The following is a 20,604-nucleotide window of genomic DNA, read 5'->3' as shown; positions in this document are numbered from 1 at the left end:
CATATTTTGTATTAGAATCACTTCATGTCTTGAAGATCAATAAATTCTTTCTAAAAGAATTTTTAAGTTTTATTGATTTTCTGTAGTTCTTTGAAAGAAATCATGGACAACGCAAAGGTTTGAATGTATATCGGTAGTTTATTTTTTTCCCATCAAGTAAAAAACGAACAAAAAAAAACCAACAACAACTAAATAATAAAACTACCATTTCATTCCACTGCATTTCTCAAACATTTTAATCGTTTCTGAAGAAATGAACGCAAAATGAAATCAGCGTTTCTGGGAGAATTTACACAATAGCAGCTAGGTAGTCTTTCACTTCTGCAGGAGTCAGTCGCCTGAAGCCACTCTCGTTGCAGATTCCCACCTCGATGTTGTCCTCAGTCATCTGGCCTTCAAAGCTTTCCTGTAACACATTTACATTTTGCAGACCACGTGAACGCTCATTACAGCTTTACATTTTAACGCAAATGCAAATCATAAATATCTAAAACTGTTGATGCTTTTCCATGTCCATCTTTTGTTCAGATGCCATCTAATCAGCAAGAGGATCAAAAGCAGTGCAACTTTACCTTGAGTGTCAAAATAGCTGTGTGAATGGCATCTTCCAGTTCCAGATCTTCATTGTACCTAAAATGACACAACGTGGAGTTTGCGTGAATGCTAGTTTGTTTAAAAAAAATTACGTTTTGCATAAGGTTTAAAATCAGAAGTGCTGGAAAGTTCTCAATACCTTTTTTCAAGGAAGGTTTTTCCATTCACATAGTTCTTCCCCATTGCTGTGGCTTTCCATGCAAAGTACGCACCCTTTAAACGATAAACGTATTAATATTTAAAAAAAAAAAAATAAGCACATCACAAATATTTCAATATAATAAACATTTATAATGTGTTTAAGGATGGATTTTACTTTGAACCCAGAAATTTCACAAACACACTGCAGGAGTGCCAGCATATAAAACTCTAAAAGATCCCATCGATGTTTTTGCAAAATTCCACATAAACGGCTACGTACATGTCAAGTGCACAGTTCACAACGTGATATGTATTTCAACGAGCCACACAGTACAGCTGTCTAGAAATGCTTCAAATTCTTACATACCGAGGGATCAGACTGGAAGAGGTACGGGCGATCTTCATCCCAGCCAGCAATTAGGAGAGATACACCAAATGGACGAACACCACTATGTACCAAACACGTAAAAATATTTGTTTTAACACAATTCAGCAAAACATATTTACACAAACCCTGAAAATCCAATGAAAACTGTAGGTTTAATCTTTAATTTAATCTCTACAGTGTCCTCCAGAATTATTTGCACCCTTTATAAAAAAGTATATAAAATTATCATTAATTGAAATTTCCCACTCAAACAATATGATAAATAATTTCTTTATTTTAACAAAAAGCACTCTCATTAATTCTTTTTCCCCCCCTTTTTAAATAATAGTACGTTCTCTCAAATATATGTACTAAAATGACATTATTAAGGAATTCTTTAAATGCAAACAGACTGTTATTCCCAGGAATTTTAATTACGTCCAATTCTGTATTTAAAAAAACAAAACAACATGTTTACATAAAATGTCTCTGGATATACCTAATTCATTCCATGTCTTATTCTTTCTGCACTCATCTTATTCTCTCCAATCATTTTCGAAGACACCGTATATATGTCAATGACCTACTCCACTTCCAAAAACAGTTCCCAATATTAAGACAGAGGAATCAAACCCACCCTGACTGTGTGTACTCCTGCATGACCGAAGCAACCCTCTGAACAAGCTGGCCTGTGGGAATCGGCTCTTGGTAGACCAGGAAGTACTGCTGAGCAAGCTTTCGGGCTCTCCTCAACAAAACTCTGCACAGTAAAATATATTTTAAATAATAATAATAAAAAACAAACTTACACTTAAGCTTAAAGGAATACTCTATAAATGCTAATCTCTAGAGCTAATCTACTGCATCTGTAGAGTATGTCTGAAAGCAATGAACAACACCCTCAACTCTGTTCCCTATACTAAGAAAAGAACACACAGCCCATTACTGCAAAATATCTAGTAATTGGCCCCCGAGTGGCAAGACAGGAAAGTCTCGGCCCTATCGTCTTGAGACAGCGAGGTCGAATCCAGATGATACCACAGCTATCCGTAGCCAGGAGTCAAAGGAGCAAAACCAGCTGTGCTCTCTGGATGAGAGGTATGGCCAGAAATAATTGCAATAAACAATATTTTTGTCATTTTAAAAGCATTTTACACTACCGATATAATGATAATATAATAGCATAATAATGCAAAGTACATCCTTTCAAAGAGCAAATGAACTTTTAATTCTTAAGAATATTCAGACATTGGAACTAATTTCAATATTTTATATAATATATATGATGATATTTTATATAATACATTGAGGAATGTTCATTTTTAGGGCCATTATATTTTTTAAAAAATAGTTTGTCTTCTGATGAAAATATCCTTGAAATGTAGTCGATATTTCACATGCCATATTTATTAATTTGAGTAAATTTTACTCTGACCAAAAAGGCATTGAATGCTGTATTAGTCAATGCCATTTTAGTTGATGAGAAAATGTCTTTTTTTTTAATCTTACAAGTATTCAAAGTTTGAATGTTAATTTGACAGCCCTAGAGCAGACAAGAGGATCGAAGCAGCACGGACGGCTAAAATTTTGGTGACATTCATTTTTATGTAAACAAACACCGATGTAAACACACTGCGCGATATCGAAGACGATCGAGGTCATGTCCATATATCACACGATAAGTCGATAAAGTAATTATCGTTACAGGTCTTATCAGCAGCACTGTGGTATAAACCAATACAAAATACTGTATATGGAAATAAAATGAAAATAAAACTATATGAAGTCTAGCATTTTGCCCGTGATAACACAGAGACAACGATAGATGCAGAAGTCACTGTGTAAGAACAGGCTGTTATTCTGTGATGTCGAGTTCTTACCTGTAGTCTGGGCCCATCCCACTGTACACCATGCCAATGTGTTTGGTTATGGGCTCTACTTTGTGCACACTCAGTTCATCATACAGTATCGACTTCTGCTTCTTTTCTGTCGCCAACACCACACCGTTTGCGGCTGTGAATAAAGGTGGATTAATAAACGTGCCTCAATAGAAATCTCTACGTACATCTGAGAAACATCTGGGAAATATTTTCTCTATTCGCACCGCTGTTTCTTGATTTTTGTTTTTCCCCATTTTGTATATACATTATTTTCCTCACATGCCCTCTCTCTCTCTCTCTCTCACTCACACATACATCTTCCCTCTTTCTTTTTCTTCTTTCCAGTTTCTTAGAGCCTATTTTTCCCTTTCACTCTCCTTTTCCAGCAATCCGTCACTCATCTTTAGTCTTTACTCTTTTGTTTTTTTTCTTAATTTCTTCTGTCTTCCTTCTTCTTTATCTTTTCTTCGGCTGTTTTTCTTTCTATCTCTCCTTCTTTCTCACACTTCCTCTCCCCCTTTTGCTTATTCCTTCCTTTATCTTTTTTTGCACTCTCTTATTTCATTCTTTCTTCCTGCTTTTCTCACGTCTTCTCTTTCATTTGATCCTTTCTTCTCATGTTTTTTTTTTTACATTTGCTTCTCTTTTGACGTGCTTTTCCTTGTTCATAGTTTCTTTCAGTCTCTTCTTCATTCCTTAATTATTTCTTTCTTCATTTTTGTCTTGGTCTTTTCTTCTGTTTTTCCTTCTTTTTCTCTTTCCTTCTCACTCTTTCTCTCCTTGTTCCGTTTCTTTCTTCTTCCTTTCCATCTAGCTCTTTTTGCACAGTCTTCCTTCATTTTTTTCTTTTAGTCTCTTCTTCCTTTCTGCTTTTCCCCCTCCACAAATTTTCATTATGCTTTCCCCTCCTCACCTTTCCTTCTCACTCATTTCTTTTTTATTCCCTTTCTCTTAGTGTTTTTTTCAATTCTTGTCCCCCCCCAACTTTCTCTTTTTTAGTATCATTTCTTTACTCCTCTCTTTTTCCCACCCATTTCATTTGCTCTCTCTTTCTCTAGCTTCCTTCTCACTTTTACGTTTGTTTCAATCTCTTTTTCTTTCTTCCTTCTTGATCCTATTTTTTCTTTGTTCTTTCTTTCCATCTAGCTCTTTTTGCACAGTCTTCCTTCATTTTTTTCTTTTAGTCTCTTCTTCCTTTCTGCTTTTCCCCCTCCACAAATTTTCATTATGCTTTCCCCTCCTCACCTTTCCTTCTCACTCATTTCTTTTTTATTCCCTTTCTCTTAGTGTTTTTTTCAATTCTTGTCCCCCCCCAACTTTCTCTTTTTTAGTATCATTTCTTTACTCCTCTCTTTTTCCCACCCATTTCATTTGCTCTCTCTTTCTCTAGCTTCCTTCTCACTTTTACGTTTGTTTCAATCTCTTTTTCTTTCTTCCTTCTTGATCCTATTTTTTCTTTGTTCTTTCTTTTGTTCGTTCTCCCAGCTCCTTGCAAATATTTCCTCCAGGAAATGCATATCTAGTTACACTCAGTAGTAGCAATACTGGCCAAAACCCCAATCTACCCTATATTTGGATATTAAGGTAAATAAGGAGATAAAAGTACCCTTAATTCCAACTGATGGAGCTCCTGCCGCAACAGCTGCCAGTGCATATTCAATCTGAACCAGCTTCCCCGAAGGGCTGCAAAACAGAAAACAAGGCTATTAGCCACTATTAAAGTTTATATTAAAAGAGATAATCTAAGGCCAAATGTAATCAATTTAATTTCTACACCTGTTTTGGTAAACCGAAACCGAAAGCAGTTTAACCGGCAAAAAGCAAAAAGCCTTTAAGAACAGAACAGAAATTAATCTATTATTTCTTTTCTCATTTCACAACATTATGCTTTAAACTTAAAACTACTCAAGTAAGCTATAAACATTTATCTAGTTCGATTACATCCAGGCTCTGTGTTAGCAAGCAAACTAGCTTCTTAACCAGTTAAATAGCGTTGCTCTACACAGCTACCTAGAAGGCTGTATCCCAAATGCATCCTTATTGAACTCCGAGTGCACTCATCACAGTGTATTTCATGTTCTATGTAGTGCACTTCTATAGAGAGGACGAATGCGTTCGGGATTCAACCGCAGCTAATTAACAGTGACTCCGCATCGCTTTCTATTTCACTATTGTTTTGGGGTTTGTTTGTTTTTTACTCCGCAACATTCAAACTATCATGCGTCTTTAAATTGTCATCTGAGACACGCTGAAGGCCCATATAAACACAAGAACACAAAAAGGCAAAGTTAATTTATTTACCTGAATGTAGTCAGAGAGAAACTGTAACCCCTTTCTGCCATTGCTGTTTCACGGTGCAGGAAGTGACGCCATATGTTTGATAGAAATGGTTGGACTGCTATGTGATAGAGAGCGTTATGGGTAATGTAGTCAAATGGGCAAAAAGCGCAACCTTTTAAGGGCATGCTCAATGTTTTTTACGCTTATATTTTTATATTGAACTCAGATATGAATACATTTATGTTTGGAGTTTAGTTTTGTCGTAAATAGCAAGCACACGCCATTCACGAAGTACAATTTACGTTTTAAGAACGCCAATCTCCAAAATGCACTAGTACGACACTGTGCGCATGCGCGGTTGCTCTTCTCAACCAAGTGACCGTGAGGATGTTATAGTGTGTACGCTGGGTTGAGGATACATTATGTCGCTGACGGGATTTTTACGGTTTCTGAGACATTCTCTACAACAGTTGGAGTCCAGTTTAATACAGACTGCAGGGTTGGACAGGAATTTAGGTACGTAAAGTGCGTAATATTAAGCAATAGGTCAACAAGGAAGGGAAGCATGCTAGGGAGAATGGGTTGCCAGTTTGTCATTTAATTGGAAACAAATTGTATTTTATTCGTGTTTATTATCGTAGTTATTTTCTATTAAGCAAAACTGAAAACATACTTTCGTTTAGATTAAATATCCCAGAAGCAAGAGATTGTAGTCAACTAGCATGATTTTAAACCTTGATTGGCTTAGAAACATACTTCCCAATCTGGCAACCCTGTTTGTCTAATAACGATTCTGACAGAAGTCAAATTTGTCCACAATTTAGTCCAGAATGTTATTGTTTATGTCAGTTATTAATCTCCGAGCTCTAAATGTAAGTCTAATTATGTACCAGAGATGTAATTTGTAAAAACAACAACAAAAAATAAATTTGTAAAAAAAAAAAAAAAAGTTATCCTATAATTTTTGCACCTTTTCTGCCTAGGGCCAGCTTTGGCAGTGCATGGACCCAGCCTTCTTCCTCAACCTCAGCACATTAGAGATGATGAAAGCTCTGAGCCAAGTTTCCTCGACAGCATTTTCTGGATGGCAGCTCCCAAAAAGAGACGCACCATTGAGGTGAATCGCTGCAGAAGACGGAACCCAAATAAACTCATTAAAGTCAAGGCAAGTCTGAGATGTTTAAAACAATAATGCCGTGTGGCCTTGAGTAAATGACCATCACGTCATTGACGCCTGCAAAAAATAAACAAATAAAACTTGAGCATCTTTAATTATAAACTGATTTATTTCCCCTAGACAAACATTGAGCCGTGTCCAGAGTGTGGGAACCTAAAACAGAAGCATGTTCTCTGTGGGTTCTGCTACGAGAAGGTTCGAAAGGAGACAGCCATGATTCGGAAGCAGATTGAAATCAAGGAAGGCCGTCCTCACAACGCACCCACTGTGGAGACTGTGGTTCTGTACGAGAACGAAGCTCCTCGTGATGTAGACAAGGAGAAGAGAATAGTGGAGCGAAGCAGAAACCGCCCCTTCTGGTTTAAACTGTAACTTACCCTGAGATTTTTTTTTGTATAATATCATCAATATTAAAGTATTGAATCTGTTGGACTGCCTTTATGTTTTGAAAGTCTTTCTTTTGCTGCTAATAGTCAACAAACAACTGTCAGCATTGGAGAGATATTAGTTCAAGGTTATTAAACATTGGGTCGAAAAGGAGAGGTTAAGAGCACACTAAAGCCACAAAATAGTGTCGAATAGGCCTATTTCCATATCGTTCCATCTGTTCAGGATTATTTAATGATTTATTTCATTTACCTGGTAAGTATAACCATGTCATAAAAATCACAAGCTTTATGCAGGAAGTGGGTTACAAGTGCTGTGCAACATATGGTTGTGCCAGAACATTGATATGCCCACCTAACCCCCATGCCTAACTACTCACCTACCCTCCCAGCTACCTACCCAACTACCCACCCGCCTAACCTGCATACCCACTCACCCAACCCATTCCCCATCTTCCCACCCACCTACCTACACACCAACCTGACCACCAGCCTCCATACCACATACACATACCTACACAGAGACCCTTACACTCCAGTAATCCTGAAGATGTTGTTTGGCTTGTTCAGGTGTGTTTGATAAAAGCAGTAAGTGACTTCTGAGCTGTAGTCACTTACTGCTTTTATCACAGGACCGACAACACCAAAGCTGTTCATTTGTAAAACATTCAACTGAACAGAATCAAATCTATTCACACATACCAACCGTACATCTGTACCAACATGATAGATCAGGCTGGTTCTTCAAATCTGGCCCTTGAAGTCCACTGTCCTGCAGAGTTTAGTGCCAACCCTAATCAAGCAGACCTGAACAACCAAACCAGGGTCTTCAGAATTACTTGAAAATTACAGCCAGGTAAGCCTGGAGGTTGGAGCTAAACTCTGTAGATTTGATAAACCCTGTGATGGGTCATGCTTCACTGTTGCCAATATCAAATGTAGTCAAATATCAAATTTTAGAACTCATTGACAAGCATAAGCTATTGTACAGTACTGTGAAAAAGTCTTAGGCACATGCAAAGAAATGCTGTAGAGCAAAGATGCCTTCAAAAATAAATAACTTAAATGTTTCTACATTTAAAATATACTTAAAAGAGAAGTAAACAGTAATAAATGAAGCAAAGTCAACAATTGGTGTGAAAACACTTTTTTAAAAAAATAGTAGTCTCTGGTACAATTTTTGCAGTTTTATATGGAAATGAGCTGTAAGTTTTATTGAGCATCATGCAGAACCAGCCATAGTTCTTCTGGATATTTTGACTGTCGCACTTGCTTCTTATTTTTGCAGCAAAACCCAGCAGTCTTCATTATGTTTTTTGTCTGAAAAATGGTCTCTTACATAATATGCTGCTTTCTTTTTACTGACATACAAACATTTCTTTGGTAACATTTAATTTTGTGCTGGAAAACTAATGTTTGGAAATCTAAAATGTTTCTGTACTGACTCAATAATGCAGAAGTCATAAAATAAAAATCTGATAAAGTTCGTACTAAAACAAATAGGGTGCCTAAGACTTTTGCACTGTACTGTATGTCAATTATAAACATAGTTACTGTAAAATACTGTTCATTTTTGTTATTTGTTCTGTGTATATATTACATCTGTTCATTTCTCAAAATGCATGCATAAAGTAGGCTTTTCTCCAGATTTCTATTAGCCCTAGCTTGGTGACCAGTGGGATCTCAAACTCACAATTTTTACAGCAGAACGCAAGTATAGAGAACTGTCAGGTTTGTATCTGGTCCCCCACCAGAGATATTCAACCCAAAATTGAGGGGAATTTAAAGAAATTGCACTTTCTCGACACCATACAAAATTAATAAGAGAAGTCTCAAACCTGAAATGTTCTGAGTGCACACTATACTTTCTTAGGTACCCCCTAAAAAATTAAGATTGAGAGTCAAACTCTTCCCATTATAAACTGACCCAAACGTGGAACTGTGAGCAATCTTCTAATGAACAAGTATGTGTAAAATGTTTATATATGTACGTGTACCTTGTAATATGTTTTTGTTCCAAGTAGCTTGGACCATTCTGAGCTGAGACCGTGAGGTTTCTGTAAAGAGCTGTATGACCAAAATTTCGTGTGTGCCATGACACAAAGATGGTCGTCATAGTTAAACCAAGTTAAACCATGGGATTTACATGCACAACATTCTCGAGAGTGTACACAGAGTGGTGCAAAAAACAAAAAAACATCCCTGCAGACTGAAACGCCTTGTTGATGAGAGAGATCAGAGGAAAATGACCAGACTGGTCTGTGCTGACAGGAAGTCCATAGTAACTCAAATAAGCACTCTTTCCAACCGTGGTGAGCAGAAAAGCATCTCAGAATGCACAACACATCAAACCTTGTGGTGGATGAGCTACAACAGCAGAAGACCACATCAGGTTCCACTCTTGGCAGCCAAGAACAAGAATCTGAGGCTATCATGGGTACAGACTCGCCCAAACTAACAGCTGAAGATTAGAAAGAAAAATCATCGAAATGTATTTATTTATTTATGTTTATTTATGCATGTATTATGTATATCTCCATAACCAATAGTGTGAGCTGTTCAAGGAAAAGAAACCTCTAACATACATACAGTAGAGAAAATAAATGGAAGGGATATATGGATGTAAATGGAAACAGTAGGACCTCCTACTAAAGCAATTTCAACATCTGTATTGCTGTACATTAAATAATAATAACACTTTCATGTTCTTGCTTAAATGAAATACAAACTGTCGTGATTACATCCTGACCTGACATCTCTGATATGCTGTTCTGCCACAGCACGTGAACTTGTATACTTATTTATAAACCATTCAGTCCCATCATCGGGTTATACCAATGCGTTCCGTAACATGGGGGGAGATATACAATGACAAAGTAATAACACTGCAATATCAAGAAACATTAATTGGAGAAAATTTAAACGAATAACATACTAAATATAACTGCACATTTAGAATTTTAATATACATATTTCTTAATTTCAGTTACAAACACAACATTTGGAATATAATAACCCCCCCCCCACGTTAAGATAAACAAGTCTGTTTTGCGTTGGTTGCGTAAATAACGTTCACAGCGTAAGATTGCGAGGAGCTGAGCAAACGTTAAAGAAGAAACAATAAGTGAGTGTTTAGTGCTTTTTCTGAAGGTAAGCAAGTGTTGGTTTATAAAAGCTTTATTTATTACCAAGTACCGCAGTTTTATATTGAAATAAAATGTGCTGACAATTTCTGTTTACCGGAAGAGCACATTAGCATTAGCTTAGCGTTGTGTAGAAATGGCTTGCCGTAACCTAGAGTCTAGTTTTGTAGTAATGTGTATTTCTGTTTACTGTACGAGTAAAGCCTGCATTACTGTGTGTTTATATGTAACAATGTGTGTAGTCTGGTTTTAGCCAAAAATGTATCAGAAACATAACTCTGCATAACATTTGGGAACCACAGTGTTGTGCATCAGTACATAATCTTATATAAATCAATGAATCAAAGTGAAACATCATGAAGGTTGCAGGCCCAGCTGAGCAAACTGTGTGCATGATGTGCAGACTTTGTGACTGAAATGCTTAGTTTTTTTGTTTTTTTATCAACATTACATTTTGACTTTGATTTGCAGACTATCTCCATGAACAACCTGAATGATCCTCCTGGATGGAATATAAGGCCAGTGCCACATGAGGGTCCTGATGGAGGGAAATGGAACTACGCTCTGTTAGTGCCGATGCTTGGCCTTGCGGCCTTTCGTGAGTATCTAAGCAAAGAAATCCATCCATCCATATTCTATACCTCTTATCCTGAACCTGGAGCCTGTCCCAGGGAGCATGGGGCACAAGGCGGGGTACACCCTGGACAGGGAGCCAATCCATCACAGGACACACTCATGCACGCATTCACACACCCATTCATACACTACGGACACTTTGGACATACCAATCAGCCTACCATGCATGTCTTTGGACCAGGGGAGGTAACCGGAGTACCCGGAGGAAACTCCCGCAGCACAGGGAGAACATGCAAACTCCGCATACACAGGGCAGTGGCGGGAATCGAACTCAACCCTGGTGGTGTGAGGCGAACCACTAAGCCTCACTATCAGAGCTTATTCAAGCAGGACGCCTGGTGTAAGGACAATTATCAGTCACACTGAGTATGAACTGGACATATATTCTTTACCACTAAGCCAGCATGCACCCTCTAAGCAAAGTAATCGGTCATGTAAAAGTCTATCACTGGCCAGGTGAGACTCAGCATTACACATGGGCCAAGCTTGTAAAATCAATGAATCAATTAGTTAAATGTAAGACATTTAAGACTAAAAAAATAGTTTGACTATCTAGTCATTAGATATGTTCCTGTACTTGAATAGGTAGTGCCATTATTTTTTACAAATTATTTTCCAGCCAAACTGGAAATGCATTTTCACCCAAGACTAATTCTGGCAGAGCAACCTAAAACTCAGGGTGTGTCCTAAACCACACCTTTTCATAACACAAGCGAGTCAGCCATCATATGATGAGGATTCTGTTCCAGATATACACAGACGGTATCATTTCCATTTGCGACATGAGCATAACTTGCCACATGCTGAAAAGCAAAATTGTTCTTGTATTGCTCTCTTTATATTACGTTATATCTTCAGTGAAAAAACAGTCAGCAAGGAATTTTTGCGTTTTTTAAAGAATTAAATGCTGACTTTATTACGTTATTACAATATTACGTTCACTTCTGAGGCGAAGTCAGCCTTTCATTCACTTTCATCACTGTGTTGCAGTAGTGCCACACTGAAATGCAACCACTGCCCAATCACAACCATAAGTTGTAGTCGATGGCGTGTTTGTATTCAAAGAAGAGGAGAAGGGCCTTACATTTTTATATCTCTAAAACTGGATATTATCATTTGAGAAACAGTCTAAATAAATAAAAAGCAAACTTGAATTTTTTTTATTCAATATTTTTGATTGAGAAGAGCATACCCGTAGCTTGTGATGCAAAAGAAGAAATCCACTGGTTTAAATATACAGTAGTTTATGTATATATTTCTTTTGCTCTTATATAGTTTTTTAGTATAAGTCTCCTTATAAAAAGCTGCATATATTCACTTCAGGTTGGATCTGGACACGTGAGTCGCAGAGGCAGATCCAAGAAGCAAAAAGCCAGTTTGAGGGGGACGTGGCTACCATTGCCAAAGACCTGGAGCTCAAGTATAAAGATACGCTGACGGAGAACCGGCGAACCGCTGCCGTCCTAGAGCTGGAGCTAGAGAAAGCGCGTCAGCGGGTGGAGGGCTACAAGAAGGCCCTGGCCTCGCAGAGCCAGCATCTCCTGGAGGAGCGCAAGCACCTACAGAAGGAACGTGAGGAGCTAGAGGAAGAGAAGAAGCATGCCCTGCAGTCTGGAGCAGCTGGAATGGTACTTCATGCGGCTCTGCAACAGGAGGAGGAATGGCAGCAGAGAGCCCAGGTTTTGCTTCAGGACCTGGAGCACCGGCTGGTGGAGAGGCAGAACGCCTTCTGTAGCCTCCTGCTGCCCAGGGAACGCAGGATGGAGATGGAGAAAGATCTGCTGCTCAGAGTGGCCAAGGACCCGGCGGGGGCGGAATTGGGCCTGGAGGATGACATCAGGGACATTTTTAAAAATGATAGGCACTGCGCAGACATGATGAATATGGACAAGAGGAAAAATGGGAAGCTGATGTGGCTGTATCTTAAATACTGGAGGCTGCAGGTTACACTGCAGAAACACAAGAGAGCAGAGGACAGGTTGAAAGGGTCGCTGCCTGATGTCAAGTGACCTTAGAAATTTAGAAAAATATAGTACTTGTTTTTAACCTCATTTCTCATGAGTCTCATGGCATTTCTCATGAGTTGCACTAATGCTTAGGTATATACAGATTGACAAATTAAAGGGAAAAAATGGTGGCACCATGTTGCTGGTATCTACTTAGAGTGAAGCATCTACTCAAATCAATACAAAGTTCTTCTAACTGATTACCTATATCCTGTGATGAAAACTTTATCTACGATGAACCCGTCTCCATCCACAGAGCACGAGGCCTCGCTGAATGGTTTATGAAAAGGAAAATGAAGTAAATCATATGCTATGACCTTCAAAGTCATCAGATCTCAAGCCACTTGAAGATCTATGTTAGATTTTGGACCCACACACACCAAACTGCACTTTCCTTCAGCGCCATTATCAAAACATAACCTGAGGGGAAAACCTTTTGGAAGAACGGTCTTCATCACTCTGGTACATTTCCAGAGACGTGTAGAATCTATGACATGGTGCATTGAGGGTGTTTTGGTGGCTCATATCCCAACACCTTACTAATACACTCTCTTTGAATTTGTTACCCATCTGTATGTTTCTTTAACTTTGTCTAGTCAAGCATATTTATGAATTTGTTTGGGAGGGGGCTACTAAACCTACTGACAATCATTTGAAAATAATGCTGTTTCTGTGAGTGTATATCGTCTTTGCCGTTAATCAGCATGAAATTATAGCTGTTTCACCTGGACTTTTATATTCATACAGATGTAAATCATCCCTGTAGTGATAAATTCAAGTTAAAAAAATAAATAAAAATTGTGCCATTTCAAATGCAAGTGTTCTTGTACTTTTTGTTTTTTGAGTAAATTTTTTTAAAATTTTGGCTTTACAGATTTATACACACTCTCTAAATTTCTCAAACATATCACACACACTTCATATTGCAGCATTATATGGAAGAAATATTTATGGGTGTATTTTATTACCCTATTATTACAGTTAAACACTATTGCATGCTATAATGAAAATATATTCTAAGGTGAAATATCATAAATATAAATCTTAAAAGACACAAAAAACCTTTTAGATTATGAGAAATAATTTTAAATATTTAAAATATTTTATTATCTAACAAATAACACTAGGATTTATAACAACATTTATAGGATGAATGCTACAAGGTACAGTAACTGCAGGTCTTTTCCTCTAGATGGCAGTGTACGCTTTCAAAACCTGATTTTTTTTTTCACAGCAGTGGTTCAAAATTAAATGACCCCAAAGAAGAATATATACATTTGGGAATATTTGGGGCTGAAATGTTTGGTCAGGTGTTAAGGTGAACCGTGTTCCTTAATCCTGCCAAAATGATGGTTATCTGAAATCCACAACCATATCAGAAAGAAATTTGCAGGTGTTACACTGACAGGAGGCATGACCAACAAATTTCACCTACATCTGTTAAACTAGAACATTCATATATTAGTTCTAGAGAGTCCTAAATCAGTGGAACATTATTCCTAGCACGCGAACCTCTACTCATATCCACCATTACTACACAGTCTTGCTGAATGATGGTCTTTGTGTCTAGTTGTATAGAAATCCTAACACAAAGAAACTACAATTTGCTGCATTGTAATGTATCTACAGTGATGTGAAAAAGTATTTGCTTTCCTGATCTTATGTTTTTGTGTATCTCTCATACTAAATCATTTTAGATCTTCAAACAAAATACAACATAAAACAAAGGCAACCCGAGTAAACACACAATAGTTGTGTACTATTGTGTCATGAACAGTGACCCTTATTGATGCAGGAGAGGCCTGTAGGTCCTTTGATGTTGTCTGTGGCTCTTTTGTGACTTCCTGGATGAGCTGTTTCTGTGCTCTTTGGAGGAGTTTTGGAAGATCAGCTACATCTGGGAAGGTTCACTACTGTGCCGAGTTTTTCCATTTGGAGATAACGGCTCTCACTGTGGTTCTTTGGAGTCCCAGAGCATTTGAAATAGCTTTGTAACCCGTCCCAGACTGATGTATTTCAATCACCTTCTTCCTCATCATTTCTGGAATTTCTTTCAACTTTGGCATAGTGTGTTACTGGGTAAGACCTTTTAACCAACTTCATGCTGTTGAAAAAGTTCTGTTTAAGTGTTGATTTGATTGAACAGGGTTTGCAGTAATCAAGCCTGATTGTGTCTAGTCCATCTGAACCCCATTATGAATGCAGGTTCATAGATTTGGGGAATTACTAACTACGGGGGCAAATACATTTTCACACAGGCCCAGTTGGTATTGGATAACACTTTTGCTTCAATAAATAGCATTATCATTTAAAAACTGTATTTTGTGTTGACTCGGGTTGCCTTTGTTTTATTTTAGATTTTGTTTTAATTTCTGAAACAGTTTAGTATGAGATCTACACAAAAACAGAAGAAATCAGGATGGAGGCAAATACTTTTTTACAGCACTGTATATACATAGGTAATAAAACATATTACAACAGCAGGTTTTTTGATATAAGGTAAGATGCCTGTAAAATAACTGATGTTGCGTCATTTGGTCAAACAATTAAAAGGGTTGATTAATTATTAAGTTGTCAGTGTTTGTACAATTTTGTTATATAACTATAATGAGGTCCCTTATAAAAAAAAAAAAAAACTTTCCCACAATACCTGAAACACCAGTTTCAATGAAAGATGCACAATTATGTAAGGAATAAAAAACCTTGAGGGTTGGGGGTTGCAGTTATAGGAAAAGAATCAGCAATGGGGTGGTGTGATGCGGACTGATGCGATATAACAGCTTGTCCTGAAGTGTTTTATTCTTCTCATACCACAGCGGTTTGTGAATGATGAGTGTTTTTATTAATTGATAGGTTTAATTGATAATTGACAGTTAGGTTTAATGTTATGGAACGCCCACTAAGCAAGTTCCTATTATCATTTACATGATCGCATAACGTGACGATAAACCATCATTCCCTCACCAGCCTCTCTCTCTCTCTCTCTCTCTCTCTCTCTCTCTCTCTCTCTCAAAATCCTCTGTCTTGTCGGAAAACTTACTGGCTGTTACAATCCCTAACACTAGAGACTCCTTCCTTTTGTTCTTCTTACAGAAAACATCACTGTATCAATGATTATATGTCCTTCTTTTTTCAATAACAGCACCTTTTAAAATTTTTGTTTATTAGACTTTGATTATTATGGAGCGTCCGCCATACAAGTCCCTGTATAAGTTGTTACTATCGAAATGATAACGTATTAGAACGAGCACGTTAATATATACCTGTGATTGTTCTTCCAGCTAGAACTACTGTCAGAACTGCTGTTATAGAAAATTAATCAACCCCTTCTGACGAATCAGATTTGAGAATTCAACAGTGCTGTAGTATAATAAATAAGAATACTGAAGGCTTTAACACTCTATTATCACGTGTTGTTCTTTATGTCCGCTGGAAGTCACGTCCCAAGTCCCTCGCTGGTGATACAAGTGTGCGCACTCTGAACTCTGTCCTCTCCGGTTGTATTATGTCTTCCACACCGGACCACAGCACTCTCTTTCGACTCCAGGTCTTCTCAGAGTCTCTGTCTGAGCTCAAACAGGAAGGCGACGGCTCTCTGTGTGTCTCTGGTGTAGTGCTGAGATTCCTGGGCACGAAGATCTGCAGCGGAAGCGCGGTTTTATATGGGAGATGATACTTATGCAACTTTGTTCCATCTTCACCAGTGCAAAAGGTCTGATCGAGGAACCGGCGCACGACAAAATGACGCACACGCTTTCGTTCGTAAGACTCCTTTCGTGCTGAGTCTTTCTCAGTAAGTGTATCTCTGTAGGAAAGGATAATAAATATATTAGAAATGAGATGTTCATATAATAACAATAATCATACAATAATCCCCCAAAAATCCCAGATCACTGCACGTATATGTATCTGTTCATATTAATGTATTTGTATTCGGTTACATCCCTGGTATACAATTAATCAGTCACGTAGCAATAGCACAATCCATAAAATCATGCAGATACAGGACAGAAGGTTCAGATAATGTTCACATCAGACACCAGGATGGGGGGAGGGGGGGATTTGATCTCAGTGACTCTGACTGTGGCATGGTTGTTGGTGCCCGATGGGCTGGTTTGTGTATTTCAAATGCACAACAGTCTAGTGTTGACACAGAATGGTGCAAAAAACAAAAACATTCATTGAGCAGCAGTTCTGTTCAGAACTAACTGCCTTGCTGATGAGAGAGGTCAGAGGAGATTGGCCAGACTGGTTCAAGCTGGCTATGGAAACTCAAATAACCACAGATCCTTTAAGTCCTGTAAGTTGTGAGGTGGGGCCTCTATGGATTGCACATGTTTGTCCAGCACATCCCACAGATGCTCGAGCAGATTGAGATCTGGGGAATTTGGAGGCTGAGTCAACACTCTGAACTCTTGGTCGTATTCCCGAACCCATTCCTGAACAATTTTTGCAGTGTGGCAGGACACATTATCCTGCTGGAAGAGACACCATTCTATCATAGCCAGCATTAACCTTTTCAGCAATTTGTGCTACAGTAGCTGTTCTGTGGGTTCGGACCAGGCGGGATAGCGTTCGCTCCTACACACATCGATGAGCCTTGGGTGCCCATGACCCTGTTGCTGGTTCAGTGGTTGTCCTTCCTTGGACCACTTTTGGTAGGTACTAACCACTGCGTACCGGGAACACCCCACATGACCTGCTGTTTTAGAGATGCTCTGAACCAGTCGTCTAGACATCACAATTTGGACCTTGTCAAAGTTGCATTTTTCATGCTTCCAACACATCAACTTTGAGAACTGAATGTTCACTTGCTGCCTAATATATCCCAGCCCTTCACAGGTGCCAGTGTAAGGAGATAATGTGGAACAATGCAATTAACTTCACCTATCAGTGGTTTTAATGTTATGGCTGATTGGTGAACATACATATGTATATACTGTACATACATACAGTAACATACCTCTCACTAGGTTTTCTTGTAACAATTCACATTTTTTGACAAATTCCTATTCATATACTTTATACATCATAATCTAAAATGACATATTATACATAGACATAATATTCCTTATTATTTGACACCACTGTAATAATCTCAAATTCTTGTGCTTGTATACATAACAATATCAAATGGATGCACATATATTTATATAATTTAATCCCAAAATCACAGTTCATTCATATAATACACCCAAACGTCCAATTCATTTCTCATATACAGTGCTGTGAAAAAGTATTTGCCTCCAACCTGATTTCATCTGTTTTTGTGTATATATCATACTAAATTGTTTCAGAAATTAAAACAAAATCTAAGATAAAACAAAGGAAACATAATATTATTTATTGAAGCAAAAGTGTTATCCAATACCAACTGGACCTGTGTGAAAATGTATTTGCCCCCGTAGTTAGTAATTCCCCAAATCTATGAAACTGCATTCATAATGGGGTTCAGCTGGACTAGAGGACCCAGGCCTGATTAATGCAAACCCTGTTCAATCAAATCAACAGGGTTATAAATCTATTTAAAAGGCTCTGGGACTCCAAAGAACCACAGTGACAGTCATTATCTCCAAATGGAAAAACTCGACACAGTAGTGAACCTTCCCAGAAGTGGCCAACCTTCCAAAAATTCCTCCAAGAGCACAGAAATGATTCATCCAGGAAGTTACAAAAGAGCCAAGGACAACATCAAAGGACCTACAGGCCTCTCTTGCATCAGTACAGGTCACTGTTCATGACTCCACTATCAGAAAGACACTGGGCAAAAATGGCATCCACGGAATAGTGGCGAGGTGAAAACCACTGCTAACCCAGAAGAACATTAAGGCTCGTCTGAATTTTGCCAAAACACATCTTGATGGGCCTCAAACCTTTTGGGAGAATGTTCTGTGGATTGATGGGTAGAAAGTGAAACTGTTTGGAAGACAGGGATCCTGTTACATCTGCCGTAAACCAAACAAAGAATTCCACAAAAAGAACATCACACCTACAGTCAAGCATGGTGGAGGAAGTGTGATGGTGTGGGGATGTTTTGCTGCTTCAGGGTCTGGGCAACATGCAATAATTGAGGAAAACATGAATTCTGCTCTCTACCAGAAAATCCTAAAGGAGAATGTCTGGTCTTCAGTCTGTAAAATGAAACTCAAGCTCAACTGGATTATGCAGCAAGACAATGATCCAAAGCATAGGAGTAAGTCCTAGTCCTAGAAGTAAGTGAAAATCTGATCTCCAGTTACCGGAAGCATTTGGTTGCAGTTATTGCTGCTAAAGGTGGCACAACCAGATTTTAAGTTTAAGGGGGCAATTACATTTTCACATTGGCGAAAGATTTTGGATAACTATTTTTGCTTCAGTCAAAAAAAAAAAACCTGTATTGTGTGTTTACTCAGGTTGCCTTTGTTTTATGTTGTATTTCGTTTGAAGATCTATAACTATTTAGTATGAGATATACACAAAACATAAGAAATCAGGCAAATCAGGCAAATACTTTTTCACAGCACTGTATACATAGCATGATCCCATAGTGTAATATCATGCTTAGATATTCACAACATATCCCTAGTCTAAAATAATTTTACAGTAAAGGTTCTAATATTTTGATTTGTGAGTATTGCTAAAAGGAAATTCTATCATTTGCATAGTTATTATTATTATTTTTTTAAATCTCTATATCTACTAGCAGTATATCATGATATAGAAATATTATTGACTATACAGTGACTATATAAATTCAATATACAGTAATAATATGAAACAATAGCAATAGAGCAAAAATATTGGCTTTGTAACAGATAAAGTGCAAAATATACAGTATGCTTATGTAGTGCATTACTGTATGTATTTTAATGTCTACATCTCAAATCATGATTGGTATAACATTGACATTTTGGCACTCATTTAGAAAGAATTGGACTTAATATAGTGGTTGAGAACAGGTTATAGCCTATAACATTTAATTATACTGTATAGTGTCTAAGAAAACATTGATAAATGCAATCAGATTAGTGACAAAGTGGTTGTTGGTCAATCTGGATTACACCTAATGACCAAAATCCTTCCTTCGAATCTGAACATGTTAAGGGATTTAAGCTTGCATTCTAAATAAAATAGAGAAACATACTTGTACTCTGCTCTTGTCTCCATCACCAGGTCTAACCAGGTGGCTTCATATGATTCCCTTTTGCTCTCGTCAACTTCTTTCACATCGCTGTAAGAGTTGACCAGGTAAGACCTGGGGGTTCGGCTCAGGCAGTGCATCTCGTCCCGAATTACATCAGATAACAGCACTAATTGTGACCGATAACTAGCAATCGATGGTAACTTCACTGTCTTGTCGTCCTTAAATAACCTGGTGCTGCTATTTTTGTACTTGGACATCATGATAAGTGTGTACTGATTGGTTTACCCTATGGGCAGAAAGACTAATCCCAAGTCCTTTTTACTTACATGTAGAGAGCAGGTCAATCAACACGGCTACGTGGCACATCTCAGCTTTCTCAACTTCAGCTCATTATGACTTTATGATTATTGCTGATGGTTAAGCGAAGCAATATGCTGTGATGTGATCTTAAATAGTTACATTGATTGATATCACAATGTCATGAAAAACATTAGTAAGATACCTGCACATTGTATTACACATTATTAGCAGTATGTGTATTTGCACACATGATTAGACTAAACACTCATACTATAAAGGAAGTCAAGGTATTTAAAAAATATTTTTATACTTGTTGGTCAAACTAATGCATTCCATTGAGTTTTTGTTCGTGAATAACATTAATATTTAATAAAAACCCCTTACAAATGATCTTAATGTTCAATATGCAAATGACCTTGATATAAAAGACCTGAACGTCTCCTGTTTCTGAGCAGGCCCGGCTATAAATAGCACAAGACACAGATTTCTCTGACACAACCGATATAGTGGAGTCACCATTCTCTATCAGAGTTGTCAGCGTTTCCTTGCAGGGCACATGCCCCTTGATGAT

At 37.8% G+C, this 20,604-nt stretch overlaps 4 protein-coding genes across 4 annotated transcripts; 2 read left to right on the top strand and 2 right to left on the bottom strand.

Moving 5' to 3' along the window:
- Positions 1 to 118: 118 nt before the first annotated feature.
- Positions 119 to 5,374, bottom strand: psma2a (proteasome 20S subunit alpha 2a). The gene is made up of 8 exons (XM_053611385.1): positions 5,284 to 5,374; positions 4,589 to 4,665; positions 2,983 to 3,115; positions 1,740 to 1,862; positions 1,103 to 1,184; positions 734 to 807; positions 573 to 630; positions 119 to 406 (listed from the first exon to the last, which is right to left on the bottom strand). Exons 1-8 carry the CDS (start codon positions 5,322 to 5,324, stop codon positions 290 to 292), a joined length of 705 nt encoding a protein of 234 aa, XP_053467360.1. The 5' UTR covers positions 5,325 to 5,374; the 3' UTR covers positions 119 to 289.
- A 52-nt stretch (positions 5,375 to 5,426) lies between these two features.
- On the top strand, positions 5,427 to 6,876 carry mrpl32 (mitochondrial ribosomal protein L32). Its single transcript, XM_053611386.1, has 3 exons — positions 5,427 to 5,778; positions 6,246 to 6,427; positions 6,560 to 6,876. The coding sequence occupies exons 1-3, from the start codon at positions 5,685 to 5,687 to the stop codon at positions 6,809 to 6,811; spliced, it is 528 nt and encodes a 175-aa protein (XP_053467361.1). The 5' UTR covers positions 5,427 to 5,684; the 3' UTR covers positions 6,812 to 6,876.
- A 2,990-nt stretch (positions 6,877 to 9,866) lies between these two features.
- Positions 9,867 to 13,533, top strand: ccdc127a (coiled-coil domain containing 127a). Its single transcript, XM_053612028.1, has 3 exons — positions 9,867 to 9,975; positions 10,440 to 10,566; positions 11,928 to 13,533. The coding sequence occupies exons 2-3, from the start codon at positions 10,449 to 10,451 to the stop codon at positions 12,611 to 12,613; spliced, it is 804 nt and encodes a 267-aa protein (XP_053468003.1). The 5' UTR covers positions 9,867 to 9,975; positions 10,440 to 10,448; the 3' UTR covers positions 12,614 to 13,533.
- Positions 13,534 to 15,879: 2,346 nt separating this feature from the next.
- zmp:0000000930 (uncharacterized) lies at positions 15,880 to 20,271 on the bottom strand. The gene is made up of 2 exons (XM_053612029.1): positions 19,734 to 20,271; positions 15,880 to 16,415 (listed from the first exon to the last, which is right to left on the bottom strand). The coding sequence occupies exons 1-2, from the start codon at positions 19,991 to 19,993 to the stop codon at positions 16,031 to 16,033; spliced, it is 645 nt and encodes a 214-aa protein (XP_053468004.1). The 5' UTR covers positions 19,994 to 20,271; the 3' UTR covers positions 15,880 to 16,030.
- Positions 20,272 to 20,604: the final 333 nt, after the last annotated feature.

This window comes from Ictalurus furcatus, chromosome 23 (assembly GCF_023375685.1).
Source record: "Ictalurus furcatus strain D&B chromosome 23, Billie_1.0, whole genome shotgun sequence".
Classification (NCBI taxonomy): Eukaryota; Metazoa; Chordata; class Actinopteri; order Siluriformes; family Ictaluridae; genus Ictalurus; species Ictalurus furcatus.
Note: the sequence above shows the minus strand (reverse complement) of the source record. Positions and strands in the feature narration are given on the sequence as shown.